Below are 23,180 nucleotides of genomic sequence, written 5' to 3'. Positions count from 1 at the left end.
GAACTGTTAAGACCACTAAACTGACATACTTATAAAACTCTGAAAACAAGAAAAAATGATTCAAAATTTTATATATTCACAGCAAAATGTTGTAATTACGTTTAGCTTTACAAAAGTTTCAAGGAGGCACACTCGTGCCTCTATAAAGAGGCGACACACGACAATGTTAAGCGATCTTCGGTTCCAGTGGTCGCAGACGGATGGGGAGGATGCATTTCGTAGCCCGAGCTCCAACTAAGAAACCTGCAAAATTTCATCCCCCTTCAACTTTTTCTTCATGGGGAAAATCTGGCCGAAAGTTTCGACCTGTCAACCCAAGCCCCCTTTAACGTTGTCCGATCGGGCTGAAATTCACAAGTTAAGGTCCCCTAGGGCCCAGGAGCTTATCCGCGAAATTTCAGCTTGATCCGATAACTCCTTCCCTGTTTTCCAGAAACCACGCATAGCCACTTAAAATTCATTTACTTTTTTTTTCGCCACGCCTACAGGTCACATCCGACATCGGATCTGGGTGTACGAAGACTCATTCGATGCGGAATTCTCCGAGTAAGTGCCCATGAAAGTTTCGTAGGAAAATCTTAACCCCCCGAAAGTTTCGACCCTCCAACCCCCCACCCCTTTTAACGTTGTCCGATCGGGCTGAAATTCACAAGTTAAGGTCCCCTACGGCCCAGGAGCTTATCCGCGAAATTTCAGCTTGATCCGATAACTCCTTCCCTGTTTTCCAGAAACCACCCATTAGCTATTTAAATTAACGGATTTCTCTCCATAAGAGCCCATGTTAATTTGAAATTTTTAAAAGCTATTGAGAAGTTATATTTACACACATGAAAGTTATTAGCTCAGTTGGTAGAGCGTGAGACTTTTAATCCTCTGGTCAAGGGTTCAAGTCCTTTACGGGCGATTTTTTTTCACAACATCAAAAAAATTTTGATAACACCTGGACAGCTTATCATTTGAGAGATAACAGAATATTAGCTTCTTATGAGCAAAAGAAACATTTCGGTCATTCTATCTATTTTTTTTTCTATTTTATACAATGATTTAAAAGCGGGGGTGGGTTCCTCTCCTAATTCCTGTACGAGGAGTTAGTATATAGCTCAAAGATCCAGTCTTTGACCTATATAGATCTAAACTAGTTTTATTGTTTGGCCAGTTTTCAACTTTTTGGATAATTAGTTCATTGCGCAACGATTGCCTTTGGATATAGTTGGATTGATCTGGTTTTTGTTGGCCACTAAAGACAAAATTTTTGAGAAAAGCTCGAAGGCCGGTACGAGGGTAAATACGAAAGGCATATCGAAGGTAAGATTGAAGGTATAAGATGGTATAAGATTGAAATAAAGATCTAAATAAATAAGATCTAAGGTATAAGATTGAAGGTATAAGATGAGCGATGAAGGTATAAAACAACTGATAAAGGAGATGCAAAGTCTAAGAGCCTCAGTAAATAAAATAGAGGTTTTGGCGGAGGGAATTGAAGGCCTAAAGACGATTTTTTCGGAATTTTCTTGCAAGGTAGAGGAAACCAACAGAGCAATTAAATCGGAGATAGCGGGACTGGCATTAAGCTGCTCGACTGTTAATAAAGATTTGCGGAAAACCCAGTCCAAGATAGATTTTCTTGAAAAAGAATTGAAGAACATGAATTTGATTATATACAATTTTGACCCTAAACATCGAGGACCCAGTCTAGCGTCAGATATTTTGTCATGCTTAAATGAAATTGTCCCGAATTTGGATCTAGAGAGGCGAGACATAAAGGATATTTTCCGCCTTCGCTCTAAAAATAATGGCGTGCCCCCGGTTGTCATTAAATTTATTAGCAAGCCTCTGAGAGATTTGGTGTTGAGATCCTCTGGGCTATTTAGCCGTCATAAGTTGTATATATCCCCTGACTACACGGAAAGAGAGCGTATGGCTCGAGATAAGTTAAAACCACTGCTAGCGGAGGCTAGGTCAAAAAATATGCCTGCTAAATTAAGGGGGGTAAGGCTAATTTTACAGGACAAGATTTTGACGTATGATTTTGAGAATGAGAAAATAATTGAAGTAAGTGGTCCGAGTGTTAGAGATATGGTCCCGATAGCTTTGGGAAGGCTTCAAGTCAGAGCCGTCAGTCCCTTGACCATGAGACTCCAACGCGTAGCAGGGCAGAATCTACAGGTAGCTTGCAAGGATATTTTTCAGCCAATGAAAATGAATTGGACGATCCAAACACGGATATTCGAACCACAACGACATTTATTACACCGAAAAATACGGTTGCTTTGAAGATGCCCGGGAGGCCTGAACCACGGGCCAAACGCGACCATGCTAGGATAATAAGTCCAAGTGACGATCAAAATCAACCTATCAGAAAGTCACGATTAGTGGGAGTGCTCAACCAGGAAGCACCAATGGATGGCAGTGGTCTTGAGGTGAGGGCAAGTGATGGTGAAAGCGTGTCAAGAGAACAGCCGAGTCAAGGGTCTATAGTAACTGCTGGTGATGAATAGGAAACGGGGGGGCCATAGTGAAAATTCTAGTGAAAGGGTAGTACGCATGGTGCATTGGAATATTCAAGGGTTTTCAGCGACAAAACTAAGTAATCTGTTGAAGGAAGCGTGTATTGATAATGAAAAGAAAGATATAGTTGGACTAGTAGAGACATGGAGTGATGGGAAAAACCCATTAAGTGTTGAGGGTACAATGTTTTTGAAAGAGTGAGAAATAAATCGAGTAATGGTCGACATTATGGGGGGATAGCGATATTGATCCGGGATGATATATTTGATAGCATCCATAGGCTATTGAGTGCGTCAGAAAATATTGTGTGGTTACAAATGTCCATGTGGGATAAGAGGTATGTTATAGGCTGTGTATATATACCCCCTGAAAATAGTTCTTATATGAATGAGTATACATGGGACATATTAATTGAGGAGTATGTTAATTATGTTGAGCTGTTTAGTGACCATTTTTTTGTATTACTAGGTGATTTCAACGCCTACACGGGTACGAGTACGGAGGTTGAAGACATACAGGTGGATCTTGGCAACCCTTGCTTATCAGGTATGGAGAGTATGGTTGAATGGTATGGAAGAAACGGATGTCCGAAAGGTAGGACAAGCAAAGATGAAACTAGGAGGAAAAATAGGTGGGGCCATAGGTTGATAAATTTTTGTAGTGAGGGTCGGTTGATAATTTTGAATGGAAGGGTGGGTAAAGATCATGAAAGGGGAGATTTTACGTGCTTTGGTTCGGGGAAGCCTAGCGTGATTGATTATATTATGGTTGATAGGAGGTTATGGGAAAATTGTTTGGATTTTTATGTTATGGATGTTGTAGGATCAGACCACCAGCCAATAGAGGTAGTCATGAAGGCAGGACAGGCGAAGAAATGGATGTATGAGATAGAGGGTGAGAGATATAGTTGGAGGAATAAGGGGAAGAGGGAAGATAAGGGTAGGAAGGTAATGAAGCAGCAGATTAGGGTAGATTGTATGGAGGAAAACCGTTTGAAAAATTTGTTGGAAAGTGAACAGATGCAGAAAAGGGCGGAGGAATGCATATATATACTGGGAGAAGGGAAGTTAGAAGAAGCCGTGCAAGAAATATCAGAGGAAGTATACCAGAAATGCAGTGGGATATCAAATAACAAGGAGAGGGTGAGAAATACAAACGAATTCTTTGATGAGGATTGTCGGAGGCTGAAAGTAAACCTTATTCAACTTCTCAGGAAAGTGAAAGGAGCACTAAATGACCAGGAAATGAATAAACACTTATCGGAGTACCGAACAGAGAGAAAAATCTACAAGAGGTTATTAAAAATGAGAAAAAAACAAGTAGAAGAGATTAGGGCTATAAAGATCAGCGAGGAATACTTGTCAAAAGACCCAAAACAGTTTTGGAGTGAAGTAAGGCGGGAATTCAAGGCCAACGACAAACTCATACCTCCAGCTGAGTCGTGGAAAACATACCTGGAGCAGGACACTAGCAAAAGGGAGCAATATGAAGACGGTATAGGGAGTTTAGTAGAGGAGCTACGAGAGCAGAATGGTTTCCCCTTAAGACAAGAGGATTATAGTCTATTAGAACCGATTAAGGTAGAGGAAGTTTGTGCAAGCCTAAAAGGAATGAAGGGATCTTCGGCGCCGGGGGTGGATGGAATACCAGCAAAGATTTGGAAAATGGGGAAAACAGTTCTAGTACCAGTTTTAGCAGCAGTTTTCAGTTTTGTGACTGAAAATAGGAAATGGCCTGACCAGTGGAATGTGTCAGTAGGAATACCAATTTTCAAAAAAGGTAACAGACAGGATCATAGTAATTATAGAATAATTAGTTTAGGAAATGTGATGAGTAAGATTTTCTGCAAGGTTATAGACTCAAGATTAGGGAAGTGGTTGGAGGTAAAGGAACTGCTATCCCCTTTTCAGGTAGGGTTTAGAAAAAATCATAGTGCAGTAGATCATATTTTTACTTTGAGAATTATGGTAGAGAAGTATAGGAAAGGAAAAGGGGGGAGGTTATATGCAGCGTTTTTAGACCTGAAAGGAGCATATGATAATGTCGATAGGAACCTGTTAATGTTAAACCTGTTATCTTTAGGACTACCTCACTATTTCGTATTGTTGCTGTGCGAAATGTATAAATACGTGAAGTTAGTAGTGAAAGTCGCGGGAAAGTGCTCAACTCCGGTGCAATCTTTATTGGGACTAAAGCAGGGATGTGTGCTGTCACCAAAATTGTTTAGCCTCTATTTAAATGATGCCAATGAATTTTTCGCTAAGAATAATGCACCAATGTTATCGATAGATTTGCTTAAACTGTGCTTACTACTATTTGCTGACGACATCGTATTACTGGCTGAAACAAAGGAGAAACTGCAACAATTATTAGAGATTACGGAGGTTTATTTGGAAGAGAAGAAGTTAATCCTGAACACATCGAAGTCAGTGGTGATGGTATTTGGTCGTAAAGCCATGGAAAGTGAAGATGTGAATTTTTCCTTTAAAGGTGAAACTATACCAGTGAATAATGAATTTGTTTATCTTGGGGTAAAGTTTACTAGTAATGGGAAATTCAGTGGGCATCTGGATCTAGCGAATGCAAGGGGGAGGTATATTAGCGGTGAAATAGCGAGGAGTAGTCTTAGACGGGTGAGAGATATTAGAGTACATAAGAGGATTTGGACAAGTAAGATAGTACCGGCGATGCATTATGGAGCAGAGATCTGGGGCTATCGGAAAGGTCCAAAACTTGAGGTGGTTATGATGAGATATTATAAGAGGATGTTAGGACTATGGGATTCGTTTAGTAATTTGGTAATCCAGGGGGATTTAGGGCTAGTATCGCTGCGATCTATGAGGCTAGTGACCATGGTGAGATATTGGGTTAGGATACTGGGTATGCAGAGATTTACGGTAGCAAAGGCAGCATACTTAGAGGCGTTGAGACAGAATAGTAAAACAGGGTGGCCGGCGGAGATTAAGGACATCTTAGACAAGTGTGGATTAGGAGAATGGTGGAATGAAGGAAAGGGGATTATGGGTATGGAGGAAATAGTAATAAGGGAGGTACAAGAGAGATTGAAGAATCAAGAAATACAGATATGGTGGGCAAGCCTGGATCGTTCAGGGTCGTTAAAATTTTATAAACAGATAAAGAGGAGTTGGGGGGAGGAGGTATTTTGGAAGGTTGGGTTAAGTAGAGAGGATTTGAAGGCGTATTTGGATTGGAGGGGAAATGGATTTTTGATTGGGGAGAAAAGAAAGTATCAAGGGAGAAAAGGGGAGAAGGTAGTATCTATTGCTTGTCCTATGTGCGGATCTCAGGATGAAAGTTTAATACATTTTGTGTGTGAATGTGTCGAATTGAATGATTGGAGGCGTGAGATGTATGGAAAAGAAAAATTGAATGAGATATGGATGGTAGATAGAATGAATGATACAAATTTCCTGAGTATCAAAAGGATAGCAAGGTTTGTCAGGATTGCAGCGGTGCATCGGGAGCGTTTTCTTTGAATAGTTTTAATTTAATGTAGTGAATTTGTTGTTTGTGTATTATGTAATTTTCCTATGGCCCACGGGCTTTTTTTTTCTGGAATAATTTATTATTAATTATTATTATAAGACACAATATGAATTATTATTATAAGTCACAAAGACAGCGAGTCTTAATAATTTGAGGCCTAGATCTGGAGAATTTCCTAAGCAAATCCTTTCTTCTCTCCACGTTCCCGGAATAGAATTGCACTAAATTTCCTCCGTTGAATCCTAGTTGAGAGTCAACTTTTTCCCATCAAGATTGGAAGTGTTCTCTCTTTCCCGTTATATGATATAAAACACAAGAATTTCTTTTTCTCTTCTTTTTTTTCTCTCTCTTTCAATCGGGAAAGCGGAAGATTTATGGGACGACTAATTAAGCGTGGGGGTCCTTGGCAATATTTTTAGAATAGGTTGTTAAGAGTGAAAATACTATTAATAAAGGGGAAAAGTCCGTTAATCCTTAGTAAGAAGAAACGTTTTTATGATTAACTTATTTTGTCGTTAGTTTAGATATTTTCGCGCTGTATTCTGTTTCTGTGCGTGCTTGTAATTTGTACTGTTGTTTAATGTTCTTGCTTGTGTGTTATTTATTTATATTGTTGTGTGTATATGGCCCTTAGGCTTTTGAAATACACTTATCTATCTATTAAATTACATCCACCATGGATTGTAGAAAAACGTACAGAATTAATATGAAAAAAAATTAAACCTGTACAAAAGAGTCTTTAAAAGCGGGGGGTTTGCCTCTCCTAATAGTCTTCTTATAGTCCTAATAGTCTAATAGTCCTATGTTAATTTTTGAAATTCTTAAAAGTTACGAATATCAACATTCAAGTACATCAAAATAATCAGCTCGGCACGGCGAGAATGACTGCAAGCATCATAAAAATCCAGCTCCATTCCAGAAAAATTTTTGATAACACCTGGACAGCTTATCATTTGAGAGATAACAGAATATTAGCTTCTTATGAGCAAAAGAAACATTTCGGTCATTCTATCTATTTTTTTTCTATTTTATACAATGATTTAAAAGCGGGGGGGGCGGCAGCCACCCAAGTTCCTCTCCTAATTCCTGTACGAGGAGTACAGGAATTATTAAATTACATCCACCATGGATTGTAGAAAAACGTACAGAAATAATATGAAAAAAACTTCGTTTTCTTAAAGAGTTAAAGAGGCTGCGTCCCAAAGTCGAACCTTAAAACGTACAGGAATTAGAAGAGGCAGTTGGGGGGCTGCCGCCCCCCAAACCCCCAGCTTTTAAAGACTCTTTTGTACAGGTTTTTTGTTTTTTTTGCTAACCCCCAGCTCTTGGCTTCGGAAAGGCCCTCTTTTAATTAACAAAAAATTGAAATGAATGAATAATGGAATAACTTCGAAAAATGTTAAACACAAGAGGACAGGAGACCCATTGCACCGAAACTAGTAATTAGTAACAATGAAGTCCCCCCCCAAAAAAAAAACCTGTACAAAAGAGTCTTTAAAAGCTGGGTGTTTGGGGGGCGGCAGCCCCCCAACTGCCTCTTCTAATTCCTGTACGTTTTAAGGTTCGACTTTGGGACGCAGCCTCTTTAACTCTTTAAGAAAACGAAGTTTTTTTCATATTATTACACTATGAAGCCAATTACATTGTTATAGCCTAGTAAGACTTAGAGCTTACCTTTAAGAGGGAAAATGTTTAGCATACTTTAATTGAAAAATTAACTGTCTTTTTTTAGAACTTGGTATAGCTACATTATGATGCAGTTCAACTAAAAAATAATTCAGATCATACTTGAATACTGACTTTAAAAGTAAGCATATCCTCATATAAGAGGTGGATAGAAGGACAGGGATGCTCACAAAGGATCAGTTGAAACGTATGTCCCTTGAAGGGAAATTTGAAGGGACCGTACACCTTCTTTGTGGGTGCAGGGTACATGTGATATGGTTTAACTCACAAGCACTTAAAGTCAAATATTACACCATCCATATTTGATATCAAGAACGCCTGTAGAAATTCTCCAGGGTGGGGGGGGAGACAAGGGTTGAAAAATTGTTTCTGCCAGTAAATCATCATATTTCTACACATGTTAAAAACTATTCACTTTTTATAATTAGTTAGTCTTTGATGACAGCATATACCCCCATACCCTCTTGTTGGGCACCCTTGTCTGTTGCTAGTGTGTCTAGGAGGTTATAAAAAAAATGAGTTGCTCAAATTACTCACAATTCAGCAAGCAAGAAACAATTCTACAGCATATTTTCATGGAAACCTCTCACAGGGGAAGGGTATGGGAAGTATTCTGGGAAAATCCTTTTTCTCAGGCTTGAAAATTATGTTCCCAGGTAGGATGGATGGTTGACAGCCCTAATGCCTATTTGAGTGACTAGACAGGAGACAACATAGCAACCTTAGACAGCAAAGCATTATTAAAAACAAACATATTTTTTCCTAAAGTACATAACTATAAAAATAATATAAGCATGGTGACCATATAGAAATTTCATTTAGCAAATAATTCAAGTTTCTTGTGCAAGCAGTTCAAACTACTTTAAAAAATGTGTTGAATCCTTCATTCAGATGACTTATTAATTTACATAGGCTGAGTATTTATGACAATTGAAAGTCTTTAGTGATTTAATTGTACCAGAAATAAGCTGGAGTGGGTATCAAGAAGGTACCATTTTGATATAGTATATTGAATAGACTCTGTTGCAGCTTGAGACCATCTTCCTGGAGCTAGTTTCTTGGATAAAGCAGAAAGTTTTTTTTTGTTTTTTTTTAGCCTTATCTATAACTAGTCAAATTTGATTCCTCTTAGACAGCACTGTTCTGGACAAGCACTAACATGACTGATAACAAAAGGAGGAACAATCCAAAGCTCCCTAATCATCACTCATCAGCTCAGGTCTGATAACCCACTCCAGTTTTCTTGAACTGAATCCACAACAGAATAGAATTTGATACTTACAAACCACATTAACACAATGGAAAACAAAATAGAATCTTGTCTGTGAAATAGCAGTGTCCAGGGTCTCATACTATGTTGATAAAGTATTCAAGCTAATCAGAGAAGAATAGATCCTTCAGCCATAAATAGACTCTATTCAACTTGATCCTACCAAGCACAATATAGGTTGTAGATGTAGGCCTTAGAATTAAACTTTATGGTCTTGTCAACAAATCTGAAACTTTTTAATAGTTGCATCTCTGGCTTAAAGTCAGCTATGTTGGGTCTGGTTAGTACTATTGAAAATTTACAATCTACTGCAAAACCTATTAGCTTTATCAGCATTAAGATCAGCATTAAGACTGCCCAGCATCAGGAGTGGATCAAACTTCTGGCAAGGGGATATGACATTAGGCTATTGTCATTGAATATTGCCAAAGCTTTTGACAGAGTATGGCACCATGGCCTGCAAAAGAAACTCCATACATGTGTTGTTTGTGGATGTTTTTAAGAGTGATTGAGAGCTTTCTTTCAGATTTTTAATGGGTTTATTTACTGCAAATGTTCAGTGAAAGCAAGGGTACCCAAGGGACGTGTCTTGGGACCTACACTCTTCCTTATCTACAGAAATGACATGGGAGACAAACCTTGGAAGCCCTCTGCATCACTTTGCTGACAATACCACAACACACTCAGCTATCCCAAAACAAGCCTCCTTTTCCCAACAGATGTTCTTAATAAAAAAAAAATGGTCTGACGCATAGATGATCAACTTTAATGCATTGAAAATAAAGGAGCTTCTTATTACCCAATCAAAGGTGCAACATGAACACCTCAGTTTCCTTTTCAACAATGAAACTGTAAAGAGTGTCAGAGAGCTTTGTCTACTGGGGATTCACTTCTCTGCCAATCTCTCTTTGAATAACCACCTTGATTGGGTGAGAATCTTCTGCAAAAGAAAGCTTGGAGTTACTCTTCACTGCAAAAACCTTTCATCAAGCTCAATTATCCTACTTTACAAGTCCTGTAGCAGACCCAGAGCTAAATATGGATGCCTGCTATATGCTGGTGCCCTGAAAACGCTGTAAACACCACTCCAGAAGATCCAGAACAGGGTAAACAGGGCAGACTGCACCTCTAGACATGATTCACTCCAGCCTATAAATGAGAGGTTTGATGTGGCATTGATGGCTGATTTCTATAAGTAGGGAAGAAAGGGGCAAAACCACATTGGTGGCAACTCTATGCATTCAACTTCTTGTCTAAATTTTTTGAGCTAACTCATTCAAAAAATTATTGCTAGATGCCCTTCACTTAACAAACATTTGGGGCAAGTTTTAAATTTTGGAAAAAAGAGACAACCAAGAAAAGAGGCATAGAAGTTTTTATATGTTTGCTCGAAATCCTGACACATGTAGTCTTTGTCAAATATTTTCTAAGTTAATGTAGCTCTAGGGACATAAGCTAGCAGGATCAGACAAAATATTCCCCTGCTATTTTCAAGGCAATTTTTGTCAGTAAATATCAGGTCATTATATACAAAAAAATAAAATTTCAAAATGGCATCAGAGGACAACTCTTGACACTTTTTAGGAGGCAATTTTGTGGTGTTCAATTTTGTCCTGTGCTGACAAAAGTTTTTCATAATTTAGAAAATGGAACTATATGTAGCTGGAGGCAAAACATTGGTAAAATTGATAGTATTCCTGTTGTTACAGAGGACCTGAAGTAATTTATTTTGGCTATCAAACTTTGTTTTCAACATTTACAATTAGAAAAAAGTTACCCCTTGCTGTTGCCTTACAGCCTAGCCTATTTATACACAATTACTCAGTGTAAGAATCTTTGTCTTGGATGAAATTTGTCCCATATTAAGTCTGCCTATTATTTAGATACTTTGTTCTGACTTTAAGACCCTGTGTTTGAGATTGTGCTGTCTTTTCTATAATTTGGCTAAGCTTAAACGTTAATGTATGTCATTCTGAGCAGCCAAAGAAGAGTTTTCCCTGAAGAAGAGTACCCTTGTGCATGCTTTGAAACAATAAAAGGCAAAAATGCAGGATCTTGAGTAGAATGGTGGTAGTCATAGCAATAATGATGATGACAGATTTTAGGAGAGCATTAAGTACGTTTTTACTTCCAAACAAGAGAAAGAGCTTGTTGCATACCTCCAAAATTACACACTACTTAATCATGGGCTGACTCCCTATGCAACAAGAAAGTTAGCCTACCAATGACAATAACACTGAAGATCAAATTCACATCAAGCTTGAAGCTGAACGAGAAAGGAGGAGTGGATTGGTGAAGAGAGTTTATCAAGCAGAATGCCAGTTTTTCTATCTGAAACCAAAAATATAAGTCTGGCTTGTGCTGCTGACCTCAACACTGTTGTAATTGGTGCCTTCTTTAGAAATCTTTAGGAGTACTTGCAGTTGTGCAGGCTCCAAAGGTGATTGCTAAAAGGGTAGCAAAACAGGTGGCATGGAGCATGTCAGCAGAAATAGAGGAAAACATCACAATGCTGTTTTGTATCTGCAACTGGTCAGACAATTCCACCAGTGTTTGTTTTTCCAAGAGTCAAAGCTCCAGAGCACGTATCAAGATGGACCGCCAGGATGCATTGGCTTAGCCCATTGCAGTGGATGTATTACAACAGATGATATCCTTTGTTCCATGGAACACTTTCTAAAAGAGCATGCTCTTCTTCCATCCCTGTCTATTCAAAGCCTCCCTTTCAAACTCAGCAAAAAAGACCCTGTTTTACTCTTGTTTGATAATCAAGAAAGCCATATTTCAGTAGAAGTACTTTCCTTGGGCAAAGATAACAGCATCCACCTCCTAACCTTTCCTCCTGTCCCTTGATGTTCCAGTGTATGCACCATTGAAGCATGCAATCAGGAAGTTGATTGACAATTAGATGCAGTTAATCCCTTGTCAGAGAACTTCAATACACAAAATAGCAAAGCTGTGCATGTATCCCTTTCTAGAAAAGCTGAATCCTCAAAACATCACAGCTGGTTTTAAGAAGGCAGGAATTTGACCTTTAAATCCAAATGTGTTCATAGAAGTTGATTTTCTCCCAGCTGAGTTGACAAATTGCCCAGATCCAGCTGAACAGAATACCCCAGAACTGTCTAATACATGTGATCTTCACCCTGCTGTATTTTGTGATTCATCTCCTGTCATGACGGGTCAACAGCAGTCAACATCAAACTTGCCCACAGCCCCAACTCCTCAAAGCATCAGACCATATCCACAGGCAAAAAATGCAAGTGGGTCTGTGCAAAAACAATAGAAAAGGCACAAGTATAATTCTGACAGACATGCCAGAAAAAATGCACTAGAAGCAGAGACTGAGCTAAGACTTGCCAAGAAAAAGGAAAGATTGCTAAAAATAAAAAAAAAAGAAAGAAAAAAAGGCACAGTTTGTTACTGAAGAAACTAGAGACACCATTTTAGACATAGATATGCAGATCAACAAGTCAGATGATAAGTCTTTACATTGGGGAAGTATTGGTAAGTTTGAGATTGATGAAGAATTATCTAGTGGAAATTTTGTGCTCATAAGGTTTATGGTGGGAAAGAAGCTTTTTCATGGGAAATGAAACTTTCAAGGATGGGTCTACAGGCTAAAGTATATCCCAGGAAGGTATTTTAAAGTACACATCTCTACTCCTTCTCCCTCTTTTTCCTTTTTCCTACCCTAACCCATTTCTGAGTAGTTTTTTATGCATTGCAGCTTATATTTTGGTCAAATTTGATCCTATATTACTATTAAAAGTGTAAATCCTTGCTTACCTTAGAAAAATTCAACTTTTCACTGTTTTTTAAGCTACTATATTCCATAATTACTTCACCTGCATTGAAAAACAATTATCACCTTTTATGGTATAGTTAAGACTGGAATTTAGGTATTTAAACGCATCCACTGTTTGAAACTCTTATCTTTAAAGGTCTTTTGACAGGGGTAATACAGATAAGACTTTGAACTTTTAAGGGGCTTCTCACTCAAAATTATGATTTGTTTCTACAATTGGGTAAGGTTATTATGTTATATTAATTTGAAAAAATTAGAAAGATGTATTTGTAACTTACAAATGGGCAATCAGATCTTAATGAAGTTTGATATTTAGAAGGATATTGTGTCTCAAAGCTCTTATTTTAAATCCCGACCGGATCTGGTGACATGGGGGAGTTTGGGGTGGGGGAACCTAAAATCATGGAAAACGCTTAGATTGGAGGGGTCAGGATGAAACTTGGTGGGACAAATAAGCAGAAGTCTTACCGATCCTCTCTCTCTCTCAAAATAAATTCCCGGGATATACTTTAGCCTGTAGACACATCCCTGAAAGTTTCAATTCTCTAGCCCAACAACTTTCCAAGATAAAAAAGTCAATGGATTAGAATTTTACCGACAATTCTTTCACATAGGCCTAGTCCAGAATTACTTACCTGGACTATTTTCCATCTTCCCAAACAGAATTGTAGGCTAAATCTTCAGCAGATGACCTAAATTTCTGTTCATGAGCAATTCCTAAGTATTTCTGGAATACTCAGTTAATAATGTGTTTCTTTTTTAAACAAAACAAATATAATTGGCATGGTTGCCACTAAATCAAGGAAAAAATCCACGGTGAGCATAAACAAAAAGTATTTATACAATTATAGGGCATTTTATATAATTCTCAAAAGGCGTATGCCAGTTTTACCTCTCACTTAGACTGTCTGTTTTGTTTTTTTCTAATTAGCTATGAATCTTAGCTTTTTCATCACAGTCCACCCACTTCATTTTCATTTAAATTTTATATCAAGTCGGTGGAATGTAATGAAAAAGCCAAGGGCCATAGCTAATTGGAGAAGAAGCAAAGACAGATAGTTTGAGTGAAACACAAAGCTGACATAAGCTTTTTCAGAATAAGAAGCAACGTTATAATGTTGCCTGTAGTAAACGCCAAGCGGCTCTAGTGGTTTTTTATTCCAAAGGCACTTTATGTGGAAGAATTGGTCGTATAAACTTCGGAGGGGGCTCGTTCGATTGGAAATCGGAAGTTCTAGTGAATGATAGAAGGTTATCTAACCCCCCTCCCACGCTCTTTTCCCCCAAATGTATCCGATAAAAGTTTTGAGATAGCCATTTTGTAAAAATAGTTGATCAAATAACAACAAATCTAGAGATGACACAGCCCCCACGGCCCTGTTTCAGAATTGTAAGTTATGCACAGGGGGAATATATAGCTCTAAGAAACTCAGAGAAAACTCATTCGATTGGAAATTGAAGATCTAGTTAACTTTTAAAGAGTAAAAAGAAATTGGAGGGCAACTAGTTCGCCCCCACTCATTTTCCCCTAACCCATCTGATAAAAATGTTTGGATATTCATATTGTTAAAAATAGTTGAAATATCAAATAACGAAAACTCCAAGGATGGCGCATACCCCCAGAACCAGAGGGCAAGTGTTTTACTTTATGCCCCAGGGGCATATAAGGTTTTATGTAAATGGTGGTTGTATAAGCTTCAGAGATGGCTCATTTGACTGTAAACTAAATCTTCTTGTTAACTCTTTATGATTCAAAAGGGATAGGAGGGCATCTACCCCCCTTCTCGCACACATACACACCCTTTTTCCCAAAATACATCTTATAAAAAATATTACTGTTAGTTTGTTTGAAATAGTGCAATGATCAGATAACAGAAATTTCAGGGTCAACATGGCCCTCACCCCCCCCCCCAAAGCCCGGGGGAAGGGTTGTAACTTATGTCCTAGGGGAATGTGAGATTTTAATGAAAGAAGTGATCACATTTCCCTCAGAGGGGACTCAAATGATTAGTGACTGAAAGTTTCAATTCCCTTTCTAAGAGTCAAAAGTATTCTGATGGCAACTAGCCCCTTTCCCTCCCAACCTTTTTTCTCCAAATGCGTCCGATCGAATTTTTTATATAACCATTTATTCAAAATAGACTAAAGAACATACAACAAAAACTCCAGGGATAGCACAGCCTCTAGAACCCAGGGACAAGTGTTATAAATCATGTCTCGGGGGTATGTGAGGTTCTTGTGGAACGTATGGTGCTAAAAACTTCAGAGGGGAATGTAAATCGTTAGTCAAAAGTGATCGGAGGACAACTAGTCCCCCTCCCCCCTCCTAATGGCATTTTTACCCAAATGCATCTGATCAAAATTTTGAGATAGCCGTTTTGTTCAAATTTGTTTAAAAATCAAGTAACGAAACTCGCGGGTCGGCTCAACCCCCAAAAGTCCATGGCTAAGTTATGCTCCGGGGCAGATAAGGTGTAATGTAAGGAGTGGTCCTATAAACATCAGAGGTAGCTCATTTGATTGGAAATTAAAATTTCTAGCCTGCTTTTCGAGATTCATCAAAAGTGATCGGCCGGCATATGCCCACCTCCCACAGTCTCTTTTCCCCAAATTTATCCGATCAAAATTTTGAGATAGAAATTTTGTTTGAATTAGTCTAACGACCAGATTACAAAAATTTTGGGGTCAACATAATCCCCGAAATCTGGGGAAAGAGATTTAAATTAGGCCCCGGGGCATATAAGGTTTTGAAGGAAAAGATGGTGTATAGACTTCTGACGGGACTCATTCGACAGCAAATCGTAATTTCTAGTGCTCCTTTTAAGTCAAAAGGTATTAGAGGGCAACTAGCCTCCCCCTCCCGTCTAATGCCATTTTTACCCAAATGCACCCGATCAAAATTTTGATAGACGTTTTGTTCAAAATAGTTTAAAAATCAAATAACGAAACTCTCAACCCCCCCCCAGGGCCCGGGGATAAGTTATGGCCCAGGAGCAGATAGGATTTTATATAAGTGATGGTAGTATAAACATCAGAGGTGGCTCATTTGATTGAGAGTTGAAAGTTCTAATTACCTTTTCAAGATTCACCAAAAGTGATCGGCGGGCATATGCTCCCCCCACCGTCTCTTTTCCCCAAATGCATCTGATACAAATTTCGAATAGCCATTTGCTTGAAACAGTCTAACGATTTGATTAAAAAAAAGTTTTGCAAAATTAGGGAGAAAGGTTGCAACTTAGGCCCCGTGAATATAAGTTTTAATGGAAGATATGGTTGCACAAGCTTCAGACTTGGCTCATTAGATTGGAAATTGAAAGTTCCGTCTACCTTTTAAAAGTCAAAAGTGAACGGAGGGCACTGACCCCACCCCTAAACATCCTCTTTTCCAAAAATGCATTTAATCAAAATTTTGTGATAGCCATTTTTTTGAAATAGTCCAACGGTCAGATAAAAAAACTTTGGGATCAACATACCCCCCCCCCAAGCCCTGAGTAATGCTAGTAACTTACGCCCGGGGCATATAAGGTTTGCTTACCCCGAAAAAAACCAAAGGGATGCCCCCCCCCCCAAAAAAAAACACCAAAAAACTTATAAACGATATTTTATTTCAAAATCACGGAATCCAGTTCAATTTGCTCTGTGTTGTTGTCGTTGGCGCTTTATGAAATTACATAAAAAAACTAGTTTTTCTAACTGAAAGTAAGGAGCGACATTAAAACTTAAAACGAACATGAATTACTCCGTATATGAAATGGGTTGTCCCCTCCGCAATCCTTCGCTCTTTATGCTAAAGCTTTTAATTGTCTTAAAAAGCAGAATTGTGGTAAAGAGTCAAACTTTAGCGTAAAGAGCGAAGGATTGCGGAGGGGACAACCCATTTCATATACGGAGTAATTCATATTCGTTTTAAGTTTTAATGTCGCTCCTTACTTTCAGTTAGAAAAACTAGTTTTTTTTTATGTAATTTCTGAACGTTTTTGAATTAATGCATGTTTGATTTTGGCTCTCCACACATAAATCATTAAAATGAAATTTACATTTTAATTCCTTTTTTGGCTAAATGGCTTTCTCTTAGTTCTGATCAGACGATTTTGAGAAATATGGGATGGGGAAGGAGGCCTAGTTGCCATGCAATTTTTCGGTTACACAAAAAGGCAACTATAAATTTTAATTTTTAACGAATTTTTTTATTAGTAAAAAATATACGTAACTTAAGAATTAACTTACGTAACAAACTTTTATATTCTTAAATTTTTATTATGTATATGAGGGGGTTTGTACTCTCGTTAATACCTCGCTCTTTACACTAAATCGTAAGTTTTGTGCCGATTCTTTAAGAATGACCCCTGAATCAGAAAGGCCGTAGAATAAATAGTTGAAATTACTAAAAATACTTTAGCATAAAGAGCGAGGTATTTATCTCCTCCTAAATACCTCGCTCTTTATGCTAAAGTATTTTTAGAGCCCCTCATATGCGTAATAATCTCTGTTCGTTTTAAGTTTCAATGGTACTCCTTACTTTCAATTGAAAGAATTTTTTCATGTTTGTTTTTTCATTTTTTTTATAGTAATTTTAGAAAACTGCGCCCTTTTCATTGAATTTCTTTTCCCCATGACATATTTCTCCAAGGAAATATCCTCCCACATAGCCCCCTCCCCTCAACCCCACCCCCAAAACCAAAAAAAATCCCCTGAAAACGACTGTACATTTCCCAATAACCATTATTATATGTAAACACTGGTCGAAGTTTGTAACTTGCAGCCCCTCCCCCAGGGACTGTGGGGGAGTAAGTAATTCCCAAAGACATAGTTATTATGGTTTTTGACTATGCGGAACAAAATGGCTATCTCAAAATTTTGATCTGTTGACTTTGGAGAAAAGATGAGCGGGGGAGGGGGCCTAGGTGCCCTCCAATTTTTTTGGTCACTAGAACTTTTCATTTCCGTTGGAATGAGCCCTCTTGCAACATTCTAGGACCACTTGGTCAATACGATGACCCCTGGAAAAAAAACAAACAAATAAACACGCACCCGTGATTTGTCTTCTGGCAAAAAATACGAAATTCCACATTTTTGTAGATAGGAGCTTTAAAATTTTGCTGTAGGGTTCTCTGATACGCTGAATGCGATGGTGTGATTTTCGTTAAGATTCTGTGACTTTTAGGGGGTGTTTTTCCCTATTTTCTAAAATAAGACAAATTTTCTCAGGCTCGTAACTTTTGATGACAAAGACCAAATTTGATGAAACTTATATATTTAAAATCAGCATGAAAATCCGATTCTTTTGATTTATATTTTAGCTTCAAAATTCCGTTATTTAGAGTTTCGTTTACTATTGAGCCGGGTCGCTCCTTACTACAGTTCGTTACCACGAACTCTTTGAAAGAATCATATTACAAATGTTTTCTTCTGTACTTATTACAACATTGAAAAAATGTAGTGAAACCAGACCAGGATTTACAGATAGGCCCACTAGGCCCTGCGGCTTTCACTATTCCCGAAGTTTAGGGATTTCCCCGAAAATCTTGCAAGAACGCTTGGGCCTCAAAGTGTCAAAGCTTTAAATCCGTCCCCGAGTGGAACAAAATCTTGAGCTGGTTAACTTTTAGCAATTAATATCATTATATATAAAATATTCAGGTTAATTTTATTTTTTCTCGCCAGGATTTTTAATTTATTTCGGAACAAAAGATTATTTTGAAATTGGTAATTTTGGAAAACTCGAAACTTTGGGAATCAAAAGTGAACAGAAATAAATTAAAAAAAAACTTTCCGAAACTTCATTTTTCGGAGTTTTTTTTTAAACTAATTGCTTAAATTTGATTTCATTTCACTTGTGGACTGATAATCTATCACCCGTCCAGCTATTCTAGAGGCAGAATTAAGGTCATGCAATAAGGGTATTTCAAGTGGTCTATGAGTTTCTATGAGTCATTTGAAGGTAATTGGAGACCCCAAATAAAAAGTTTTCAAAGATTTATGATTGAAAATCCCCACAGGACTTAAAAGACAATTAGGACCATCAAGGGGATCCAAAATGTGCTGCTTGCAACCCTTCGTGTCGCAACCTTTCAACAAATAGATCTTTGCGACGTTTAAACACTCGTATTAACAGAACGATCAATTTTTTCCCTCATTACTGATACAAGATTCTGTGTCCTGTTAGACGCTAGAAACATAGAATTTCTTATTGCAATTGGTGTTGTCTTCTTTGTGAGCTCATATTCAACCAGGAAACATGATTTTTAAATGGCAAAACCAATATATTATTTTGGCATCATATTTGTGTGAATCAAGAATAGCCACTTGACCATTAAAACGGTTCGACTCTACCTTCTTGCTACTGGCTGACTAAGGCGCTACTGGCTGACTAAGGCGCTTCTCACTGCCAAAGGTATTTTTTCACTTTTGGCAGCTAAACAAAGTTTATCTTTTTTTTTCTTGTAAGACACTTTTCTTTTTTGTTAATTTTTTGATTCCCGCGAAACAACCAACTGAGTTTCGGAGCTCAGTTCAATTTCGCCCTTTGCTGTTTAGCTCTTTTCCCTAGATCGAAACAGGAAATCCACTTGGTATTTCTCGAAGCACAATAAGCTATTTTATGCTCAGTTTATCTTAGAGAATTTGAGCTAAACTACAAAAACCAACGCTGTATAGTCGTTAAACAATAAACGACAGAAAAATCTAAATGATGAAAACAACCCTAGCTAATATTTCAATTCCAAGCTACATCAGGACACATTGATTATGAGCTTCAAATAACAATAAAAAACATTAGTTAGTACAGGTTAGTCGAAATACGGAAAGACTTAAGACTAAAAATAAAAAAAAGTTCTAGAATTTGCCACAACAAGATTTTCATGATAGCAAGCATGAATTGATATTACTAGATAAAACTTTGATTTCCTATACAGAAGGTTTTCAATTTACTTTAGTGGGTGTAATAGCAGGAAAAAAATCTCTTGTCATTGTTTTTAGGCATAGTAGAAAGAAATCACATGATACAGTTAAATTTTTAAGTTTTGAATTACCTGCTTCTATTCAGTGCGCTGACAGAGCCATCTGTGATTCCATTAGAACCCATTTGAGCCTGCTTAAGAATAGTTAAACAAACTGCTTAAACAAACCTCGTAATTTCTTGGCAGAATCCATGATTTCCCAATTTTTAACGATTCATGATTTTTAAAAGTAAAACCATGGTATTTCAAATATCCATGGCAGGGGTGAAAAATTTTACGTAAACATGGATAAATCCATGGTACTGGCAATCCAGATATAGTGACACCTAAATTCTGCCAGGTCACATTTTTATACCTTTCCACAAATTTTCGATTTGTCTATCATTAAAAAAAAAATAAAAAAAAATGAAATGTTCAGTAATAAGGCTAGGAAACTCTTGTTAATGTGTAAACGGCACTGGATTTAAATTCAATTTAATGCTCAGAGAGAAAATCTAGTTATTTTAGAAGAATAGCTGTCATATTACTGAAATGTGATGGAGGAGGAGCGTGCGTAGCTGTGTTGACCTCAGGCGACTTGGCACTGTAGAGTTGTTAGTCGTAGTAATAGCATTATTGAATTGCATCATATTGGGTTAACGTCACTTCTTGACTACTAAGGTTGTTGTGTCGGCCGCTCAGTGTGTTGCTGCAACTAGGTTTAAACTTCGGCATCCGCATTAGATCAAACCCACTGCGCTACCACAGGACCATTTTTGAATTACAAGTAGCCTAACATTCTTTTCAAATTTTCTAACATAAAAAATTATGCTTTTTCTTAAAGGTTATAGTAAAGGCCAAAGTAGAACGCGTGGAAAGGTCTATAGGATGCATTGACGTTGCTGATTTCCAAGGAGATAAAGCAATGAAATGAGGGCAGATTTCCACTTTTTATTCTAGAAGCCAAATTTCAAAATATAAGGATATATTATGCATATATGTATTTTTGCAATCCTGGAACGATTTATTATTTATTGCTCCGTTGTTTTTCTTGCCTAAGAGGATTGCAAAGTTTGCCCTTAAAACGATCGTTAGCCGTATCCATGAAAATGTAATAGGAATTTAATTTTCAATTGTTCCAGCTATTAATTCACTCTCACTTGGGACAAAATTTATTAAATACTGTTAACTTCAAAAAGTTCGAAATATAAGGATAGCCAAATATATTTTTAAAATGAGGGTTTTAAATTCTACTGATGACATTTGCTTCAAATGCTTCCTTTTAAGTTTTAGGTTAATTATATCGCACAAAAGTCATATGGATTGGAACTACTCAGGATGACTTCAGGCTATCTGATTGCAAAATTTTAAAGAATATAGCCTATATTTCTTTTTTCCCTCTCTATTGTGAATCCAATATATTTAACAACTGAACTGTCAGTGGATTAGCTTCAATTCATTTCAAGCCAATCTTGTGACAAAAACAGTTCGTGGTAACGAACTGTAGTAAGGAGCGACCCGGCTCAATAGTAACCAAAACTCTAAAAAACGGAATTTTGATACAAATAGTTACATCAAAAGAATTGCATTTTAATGCTGATTTTAAATATATAAGTTTCATCAAGTTTAGTCTTCAAAAGTTACGAGCCTGAGAAAATATGCCCTAATTTAGAAAATAGGGTGAAACACCCCCTAAAAGTCATAGAATCTTAATGAAAATCACACCATCAGATTCAGCGTATCAGAGAACCCTATTGTCAAGTTCCATGATCCTATCTACAAAAATGAGGAATTTTGTATTTTTTGCCAGAAGACAGATCACGGATGCGTGTTTATTTGTTTTTTTTTTTCAGAGGGGCGATCGTATCGACCAAGTGGTCCTAGAATTTTGCGAGAGGGCTCATTCGAACGGATATGAAAAGTTTTAGTGCCCTTTTTAAGTGACCAAAAAATCGGAGGGCACCTAGGTCCCCTCCCACGCTCATTTTTTCCCCAAAGTAGTCGGATGAAAATTCTGAGATAGCCATTTTATTCAGCATAGTCGAAAAACTTTATAACTATGTCTTTGGGGACGAGTTACTCCCCCATATTCCCCGTGGGAGGGGCTGCAAGTTGTGAATTTTGACCAGTGTTTACATATATTAATGGTTATTGGGAAATGTCGAGACGTTTTCAGGGGGATTTTTTGGTTGGGAGGGGGGTTGAGAAGAGGGGGCTATGTGGGGGAAATTTTCCAAGGAGGAATTTGTCATGAGGGAAGAAGACTTCCACAAAGGGGGCGCAGCATTTTCTAGCATTATTTAAAAAAACAACGAGAAAATAAATATGAAAAAGTTTTTTCAACTGGAAGTATGGAGTAGCATTACAACTTAAAACGAACAGAAAATATTACGCATATAAGGGGTTCACCTCCTCCTAATACCTCACTCTTTACGCTAAAGGATTTACTGTTTTAAAAAGTAGAGTTGAGAGAAAGAGTCAGACTTTAGTGCAAAGAGCAAGACGTTGAAGAGGGAGCAGCCCCTTTCATACACGGGGTAATTTCTGTTCGTTTTAAGTTTTAATGGGCTCCTTACTTCCAGTTAAAAAAACTTGTTTTTTTTATTTAATTTCATTGAAAGACGAGGCGATGGTGTGACAATAAGGAAAAAGTTCAAAATGAACACTACTAATTTGGTGGTTCACCCCGAGAAATACTTTCAACACAAAAAGATCCCAATAATTCAACAACAGAGCTTTCCATTTTTTAAATTTCATGATTTGAAAAAAAATAAAATGAAAAATTCAATTGAAACTTTAGTGTTGGAACGTTTGACCCAAATTGTCCCGGTTTGAGAGGCTTGTAGCCCTACTGTAATCTGCTGTAATTTAAGCTCATATTAAGTTTGAATTGATTATTCGTTTAATTTGTGCTCGTTCTATGTCTGTCTTATTGCATTGCTTTATTTTGGCTTGTTATTTTGACTCTTATCTTTTCTTGGATAAAAATGTATTGTTTGAAGAAATACTTGTAGTTAAACATTCAGGCAGTGTTTTTGATATACTATGAGTAACTTTGATAAACTAAATCAATATATTGAAATAAACTCAGGTCTAGATCTCCTGCAAAAGGATTTTTGTTTTATCATTTCTAAATAAAATGGCCCTAGTTTTTTTAGTGAAATAATTTGGCTTCTTTAAAGGATACTTTTCTAGATACTTGAGTGACATTAAAGAAAAATCCTTTCAGTTTAAGTTAATTACACGTTTCTTTCTTATGAAACATTTGGTTTCTTCAAAACTCTGAACAATGAAATATTTCAAATAGACATGCTAGATTCTTCTTAAAACAACAGTCATTCCCCCTGCACTCCTAGCTGTACCCTACTTAAAAATATAACCCTTTTTTCCCGAAGTTTAGAAAAAGTCACAACAAAACATAGAGTCAAATGAAGCTGGTTGTTTGAATTCCGTTGTTTGAATT

The 23,180-nt window shown here is 37.3% G+C and overlaps 1 protein-coding gene across 3 annotated transcripts in view; it reads right to left on the bottom strand.

Annotated features, from left to right (window-relative positions):
* LOC136037995 (UDP-N-acetylglucosamine transporter-like) overlaps nt 1-23,180 on the bottom strand; it is a 446,903-nt gene that overhangs the window by 35,769 nt on the left and 387,954 nt on the right. The window contains exon 1 of one of the 3 annotated variants that reach the window (XM_065720904.1): nt 13,415-13,540. The exons of the other annotated variants lie outside the window; for them this stretch is intronic. Within the exon in view, the coding sequence (XP_065576976.1) occupies nt 13,415-13,430 (16 nt within the window). The 5' untranslated portion in view covers nt 13,431-13,540. Of the gene's footprint in view, nt 1-13,414; nt 13,541-23,180 lie in introns of those variants that run through there. 3 annotated transcript variants of the gene reach the window in all.

Source organism: Artemia franciscana, chromosome 17, assembly GCF_032884065.1.
Source record: "Artemia franciscana chromosome 17, ASM3288406v1, whole genome shotgun sequence".
Taxonomy (NCBI): domain Eukaryota; kingdom Metazoa; phylum Arthropoda; class Branchiopoda; order Anostraca; family Artemiidae; genus Artemia; species Artemia franciscana.
The sequence above is the reverse complement of the archived record's forward strand: the minus strand, read 5'-3'. Positions and strand labels throughout refer to the sequence as shown.